Source organism: Asparagus officinalis, chromosome 5, assembly GCF_001876935.1.
Source record: "Asparagus officinalis chromosome 5, Aspof.V1, whole genome shotgun sequence".
NCBI lineage: Eukaryota > Viridiplantae > Streptophyta > Magnoliopsida > Asparagales > Asparagaceae > Asparagus > Asparagus officinalis.
The window spans coordinates 24,238,174-24,246,042 of NC_033798.1; the positions used below are offsets into that span (position 1 = coordinate 24,238,174).

General features: G+C 40.4%; 1 protein-coding gene across 3 annotated transcripts in view; it reads left to right on the forward strand.

Moving 5' to 3' along the window:
* The window catches only part of LOC109840905 (isoamylase 1, chloroplastic), a 31,188-nt gene extending 23,631 nt beyond the window's left edge, over nt 1–7,557 (forward strand). For all 3 annotated transcript variants that reach the window (XM_020409733.1, XM_020409732.1, XM_020409734.1), the window contains exons 13-18: nt 258–416; nt 815–898; nt 1,013–1,093; nt 1,187–1,269; nt 1,755–1,872; nt 6,766–7,557. In XM_020409733.1, the coding sequence (XP_020265322.1) occupies nt 258–416; nt 815–898; nt 1,013–1,093; nt 1,187–1,269; nt 1,755–1,872; nt 6,766–7,026 (786 nt within the window). In that variant the 3' untranslated portion in view covers nt 7,027–7,557. The remainder of the gene's footprint in view (nt 1–257; nt 417–814; nt 899–1,012; nt 1,094–1,186; nt 1,270–1,754; nt 1,873–6,765) is intronic.

A 7,869-nucleotide genomic window follows, 5' to 3' on the forward strand; every position in this document is an offset into this window, starting at 1 on the left:
ATTTTGCAGCTTATGACAATCATTCTTCAAGAGGCATGGAGGATAGTCAAACTGATATTAATTGCTTCTTTAGGGATACTTTACTCCTTTTTGTCTCCTGCACGTAAGCCACTCTTTAGGATAGAAATGCTATCTGGTAGCTTTAATATTTGCTTTTGGGTTATATTTATGGTGACTTTTTGGCTGCTGAGTAATTTTACAGCTGCATGCCTATTTCTCTAATATGACCTGCATAGCTTACTGGTAGTATGAAACAGGGAGGAGGAAGAAAGCCCTGGAATAGCATCAACTTTGTCTGTGCACATGATGGATTTACCTTGGCTGATCTGGTTACATACAATAACAAGAACAACTTGTCCAATGGCGAAGATAACAGAGATGGAGAGAACCACAATCTGAGCTGGAACTGTGGTGAGGTAAAACTCAACAACCTTCAAGAAAGCTAATAACCTAGCTTTCTTCTGCTGTAAATCCTATCTTGCCACAAACAACAGTTCATGACTGCATTGGGTAAGTGGGATAAGAGAGGATGAGCACTTTATTCTCGTTATACCTGCCAAAATCATAACTTTACTTCATCTTCATTAAGGCCTCATACTCAAGGCCCTGAGGACTATGCTTCATCAATGAAAGTATTAAGCACTAGTAGCTCTTGAAAGAGCATCTCCTTAGTATGGTGAACCGTAATAGATTGAATCCTTATTTGTTATTAAATATGTTACCTAATATGATAAATAAGAACTGCTTCTAGGTTTTCAAGTATAAATTTTTGAGACGGAAAATACAACCATTATCTTCCTATTGATCATCGCAGGAGGGAGAGTTTGCGAGTATGTCGGTTAGAAGGCTGAGGAGAAGGCAGATGCGAAACTTCTTCATGTGCCTCATGGTTTCTCAAGTAAGCATCTATATGTTTTAAGGTTCCCATTTTCCTTTTCAGAATCTTTATGTAAAGGAAGACCTGTTTGTTTTTCTCAGTTTTCATTTAAATGTGTGGGTTTTTTTTTGTCAGGGTGTTCCAATGATTTACATGGGTGATGAGTATGGTCACACTAAAGGAGGCAATAACAACTCATACTGCCATGACAATTATGTGATATCTTAAAACTCCTTGCTACCCCCCTTCTTCTCAATCCCAATTCTCGTTCCCTCAGTTCTAATCTTCATATTCCCTGAATTTCTGCAGATAAACTACTTCAGATGGGACAAGAAGGAGGAATCCTCTCATGACCTCTTTCGTTTCTGCCGCCTCATGACCAAATTTCGCCAGTAAATACCACCCTTTTTCACTTTTAAGTGAGGAAGTGTTCATTAATCTCTACCCATAAGATGGTTGGTGCACCTGAATCAGTAAAAACATGGCAGATTGGAATCAGTATACTGAGCCAAGGCTTGCTCTCTTCTTGTTACGCCAACTATTTGATGGAACCATTAGATAGTTTTTTGGGTTAATTGCGGATAGATCCTCTGTAGTATCACTGTTTTGAACTTACTACTATAGTTTTATGTTTCTAGTTAGACCCTCTAAGTGAATTTTTTGATTTTGTTTAGCCCTTGGAGAATGAGGATTTTTTTGACAGTGAGCCCCTGAGGGTAAGAGTAAATAAAATTTCACACAAGGGGTCTATATGCAGAAATTAAACTAGAGAAGTTCAAAATAACAATGCTGCAGGGGGGTCTATCCACAATTAATTAACCCTAGTTTTAAATTTCAAGCTTCGTATGTCCTGACTTACCTTGTTCTGTGACTGCAGAGAATGTGAGGCCCTGGGTCTAGAGGACTTCCCTACAGCGGAGAGACTGCAGTGGCATGGCCATCAACCCGGGATGCCAGACTGGTCTCCAGAAAGCCGATTTGTGGCATTCTCGCTGGTAATTCGATATGCATGCTTCTAAATGACAAAAGGGTCATTTAGATATTAGTCCCTCAAATCTTACATAATTGCATACTAGTCCTTTGAATCCTTGAAATTGTACATATGTCCCTTAAATCCTAAGGGGTCATGCAATTTGGTTCCTTGGTGACCGGAACACCCCTCAGTTTATGTTTTCCATACCAAACCCGCTCTTGTTCAGAAACACATCAGTTGAGGGGTATTTTGGTCATGGATGGAAGAAATTGCAAGACCTCTTGGGATCTGAGGTAAGTGAGCAATTTCAAAGATTTGAGGGATTAATGGACATATATCTCTGAGATTGTAAATGTCATTTAGTCTATGCGAGAGAGTGAGCCAGGACTAGTTTGCTAGAGAGAATCATCGATATACTGATTGGATGTCCACTATGAGTATCATAATAATTGATATAATAAAAAGAGTATATTACTTTGAAGATAATTTATATAAAAATCGAAAGCTTAGGTGGGATATCTGCACACTAAAAAAGGCGAGGTGGAGATATAAATGCTGAAAGTACAAATCACAGAGGTACACGAAACTTTATTCTCACAAAAAAAATGAGGTCATCCACGATAATTTTCACATAGGATAAAGATAGTTGATGATGAGTAGCTTGTGTGTTAAGTTTATTTCCTAACAGCAAATATTGGTATGTATGACCCTGCATGTAATTATAGGTAAAATATCTACACAGTAGATTCTTGCAACAGATAGGTTGCTAAGAACTCGTTCACGGGCGTCAAACGCGTCGCCGTGACAGATACCAGCTATCTTTTTTAGCTAATTCATTCACAACGTGGATGTTCCGTCATCCCCGACTGATACTGTGTCCATTTACAAAAGCTTTCACTGGATTTTGCCTCCCCGGTGAAGCTGTTCAACGAACTATGTACGTAAACTTAATTTCATTAATGAATAAGGAAGCCATCATCCTACCGTGGTATATAACCAACCTCTCTCGTGTGTGGTATACAATGTAGATGACAGGCAACGCCATCTCTCCCAAAGTGAAGATCTATCTATCCGCCTTCGTCTCAACGCCACAAAGAGCGCTCGTCCTAATCCGTTGTATACATTTGATAATCCATCTACGATATTAGCGAGAGAACCTGGCGGTGTTACCACACCCCCGGTTGGCCGTCTGTCTTTTGTCCATCTCAACTCTTTCAACTCTATCTCTAATTTCGCACGTTACCCCATTACTCCCTATTCTCATCTATATATCAATCTTATCATCATTATCAATATATATTCTTATCTCTTCTAATATTTTACACGCACCGATCACACACTCTCACGAAATACATGAGCTATAAACATTATCCACAACATCTGTTTTCGAAAACTTCTACAAGTAAAAGCAAAATTTTACAACTAGTTAAAATCCCCATAATAGCCCTCTCCTCTCCCTCCTTCCCTCCCCTGGCTCTTCCCCCGCCTGCCCCGGTTCCGTATCGAGGCGCCTACAACTAATCTGAGTACGCTGTGTTGCAGGCTGAACTGTTGGTCAATCAGCACGCGAGTATCACTCCATCCAGCAATGTGAGTCCGTTTCATCGGCATCGAAGTGCCCGACGTCTATCGTCACCTGGCACCGTCGGCGTCGAGTGTCGCCAGCCCAAATGATCGAGGCCTGTCATCACGGTCTGCGAACTCGTCAACGTGAGTCTTATGAAACACCTGCGCTATGGTCTTCTTGATCCTGCTGAGGAGTCCTAACGCCACCTGATCCTGAATCTCAGGCACGGTCGCATCAATATCAACCTCAATGCTATCAAATCATGTGCAGCTCGAGAAATAAGCTTAATCCTCTCTCGTATTTGGTCATAAACTAATTTTTCTGTTGCACAGCCGGCTTGCCAAAGAAAATCTTGAACTTGATCGTTTTCATATTTTTTTTGAAGTTGTCCCTAATACGTCGCAAGCAATAACGATGTGCATGTGGTAACGGGAAATGACGTTGGAGTGCTCTTGGAATTCCTTTCATCCTATCAGATATGAATGTAATCGGCCGCGTCCTCACACTAGGGATATGATATCTAATGCATGTAAAAAACCACGCCCAATTTTGTGTTTTTAATATCAACCACTGCAAACGTCAAAGGAAACAAACCGTCATCCACGTCAACTCCGGTGGCAACAAGCAAAACGCCTTTGTACTTGTCGTATAAGTGGGTGCCATCGATGCTAAGAAGAACGATAATATTAAAAACCCTCAATACAAGGCCCAAATGCCCAAAATACACCCGTAAATCGTCATTCTTCGCCATCAAGAGGGTCTGATGAAACTTCATATACAGTCCCAGGATTTTCTCTTTTGAGTGCTTCAAGATAATGCGGTAAGATCTTATAAGACTTGTCCTAATCCCCAAATATTTTTATCATCGCCTTCCTCCTAGCATTCCAATACTTATTGTATGATACATCAAAGTTAATCACTTTATGCACTAAAAGACGAATATCTTTCGGTCGTAGATCAAGATCCTCCCTCAGATGCGGTAAAATCAATCGATATATAAAAGAAGAGGACGCATATTTGTTATTCATCTCCAATCGAGGATTGCTACATGTGTGGACTCCGTTGTACGCCGTAATTTTGAAATACCCACCTACTCTTACACCCGAACGTGAATTAAGCTTCCAAGGACAATTCGCATTCCCGTCGTAGTGTCCACCAAGATCTTCATCGTCACCATTTTTGCGATAAAAACAAACCGTATTATAGCTTGTGTTATTTTTTGTTGGCCTAAACTTGATATTTTTTGCAATGGCATACGAGCGAAGCGCATGAATCAATTTCTCCTTACTTTCATAAAGATCTCCCTTCACGAATGAGAAGTCATCGCCCTGTGTATCATGACCGCTATTAGTGCTAATAGGAACACTTTCCATCACAGAGTTATCAATCCATTCTTCTCCTTGAAGTTCATCGGGCGGCGGATCCTCTAAGATAACATACTCATTATTAGCATAACACCCGTCAATGTGATGGTTATCCCCTTCATCACGATCTATCAAGGTCATGCTATTAATTTTTAAGCCTTCCTCTTCATCATCATTCTCAGATTCAACACTTGTATTATCTTCTTGAACTCCCGTGTTAGTATCGACCATATTCAAAGTGCCCACAAACGAAGGACCGCTCATATATTGTGATTGTGTCTAACCTTCATCTTGTTGAGGAGATAAAAAGCCAACTGAATCAACATCAGGGTCCTCCAACATGCGGGAATATATTCCGTCATAATTCAACGATTTGCCCAAATTCCTTTGATGTTTTTCAATGAACAATTTGATCGAACGCTTCTCGTCATGTAAGACTCCAATGAGACTCATATCGTAGTCACTTGATATTTGAATGCCGCTTGTCCTGTTCTCCACAACAGGATAATTGCAAATAACATTGAGGTGATACTCACGTGAGTTGGTTAATGTAAGTTTGTGTAATTCATTAACTAACTCATCGAAAATACACGATTTTGTGATAAACAACGGTCTCGTCGCACCTCCTTCATAAAAGGGCATATTATTTTTGAGGTAGTTAATCTTTCCATCATACGAACACAAAATTACGATTCGATCGTTCATCATTACCTCTGAAGAGTAAAACATTCAAGATCAATATTAGTATATTACACGAAAAGACTTTAAAAATTTATTGTTACTTACCATTAAATCCTATATTAATTTTAGGGAACCATAATTTTACCCAAATTCATATACCGATGTCATACATATGTAGTAACACTAATTTTTTTATTTTTGATGATTTTACCTCCAAATCCACAAAATTATTTACTTTTTCTTCACAAAATTCATAAATTATTCACAATTAAATTCTAAAATCTAATTGATGCCATATAACACTAAAAATTCTAAAATCGACAAAATTATTGATAACACTATTTTTAAAAATCAATTAGATGTCATACATATGTAGTAACACTATTTTTTACATTATTGATAATTTACCGTCTAAATCGACAAAATTATTTAAGTTTTCTTCACAAAATTCATAAATAATTCACAATTAAATTCTAAAATCTAATTTTTTACATGTAATCACCATGAAATAGTGAGAAAATACAAGAAATTAAGAGAATAAATAATTATGGAAGGAATTTACCTTTAATCTGTCGAACTCCGGCGACAACGGCGGTTCCAGCGGTCGGAATGAGGTGCCGGCGGTCAGAATGGGGTTCCGGCGGTTGGAGTGGGGTTCTGGGGGGGAGGCGGTCAGAAATGACCTGGCCGGCGGCGGTTGGGACGAGGGAGAGGGCTAGGGTTTGGGGCGGCGACGTGAGAGAGAAGTGAGATCGGGAATGATACGTGCGCGCTTATATAGGGGTGGCCGAAACTCCACGGGAGTTGAACTCCTGTGGAGTTACAGGCCAAATTTCCCAGAGAATCGCTCTCTGGAAAATTTGTCCTGCAGCTTCACGGGAGTTGAACTCCCGTGAAGCTGCAGGACAAATTTTCCAGAGAGCGATTCTCTGGGAAATTTGGCCTGTAACTTCACGAGAGTTCAACTCCTGTGGAACTTATTCACGAAATTAAGCTTCACGGGAGTTGAACTCCCGTGAAGTTTAGAAATATGCTTAACTTCACGGGAGTTCAACTCCCGTGAAGTTTCGTAAAAAAAATTTCAAAAACTGACCTGGTTTCAGCGATAGGGCTCAAACCAGGTCGGTTTTTGAAATTTTTTGCAAAAGCGGTCGTTTTTTGAAAATAAATAGTGAAAGGGGTTGGTTTTGAAAATTTGTCCTATGGAGTATTGAAGTTTTCAGTAATAAACTGATCTCGCGAACGACAATCCGTTCGAGACTTATTCTAGTTATCTAATACTATGTTTTATCTTCTAAATCAGATTGATTCGGTGAAGATTGAGATCTATATTGCCTTCAACACGAGCCATCTACCGGTCGCCGTAACCCTCCCTGACCGCCCTGGCTACCGATGGGAACCCCTCGTCGACACAAGCAAACCCCCACCGTATGATTTCCTCACTGCTGATCTGCATGATCGCTCCACCGTCCTCAAGCAACAATCCAACTTCCTAGACTCCAACCTCTACCCCATGCTGAGCTACTCCTCCATTATCCTGACATTGCAACCAGATGTGCAATAAATCAGAGCTTCATCGTTGTTTTAGAATAGGTCTGATCTTAGGATTTCTTGACGGTTAAACATAGTTAATATTTATTTTTATTAGAAAATTGCATGAGGTATCTGCTTTTTCAGTGATAGGGGTTCAAGTCACCACTTCACTAATCGTAATGCGATTCACCAGCTATTTTCCTCTGATTTTTGACATTAGAGACAAATTGTAATGACAACAATTTTTCTAATCTAATATAACGAGAGCTCAGTTGGAGCTCTGGGTAACCGAGTTGGAAGACTTCACAAATGCGGGTGATGGCGTGGAAAACGGCGCTGGAGGTAATGGCAATGGATACAGGGAGTCCAGGCGTGGAGTTGAGCTTCGTGTTGAGGATGGAGAGGCTGGCGTTGACATTGTCAAGCACTTGGGAGGTGGCATCGGTGTGGAGACGGCCCTTTTTGGTTTGCGTGGGTGCGGAGTGGAGTGGAGTGCTGGAGAGGTTTGAGGTCGGAGATGGCTTCGAGGGATGGTTCTCTTGAGTCGAGGCCTCGGGATTCGTTGTGGGCGAGCTCACTTTTGGAGATGGAGCATGCTTGTTCTTGCTGTTGATGTCTCTGGAGGGCGAGGAGTTTTGGGAGAGGTTATTCCTTTTTTTTTTTTTTTTTTGGGTTTTGGAAGGGGAATGCTTAGGGTCTTGGGGATGACGGGGGCGGGTAGGGGTTTAAGGGCACGTCTAGGAAGTGATTTATTGTAACTTATAAACATGTTTTTTCTTATCAATGTCCACGATCGTTACTTATAAAAGCTTCATAAAAATGAAATGAGTATTAGCCAAACGTGCCCAAAATGGCCTTCTTATATGGAAGTTTG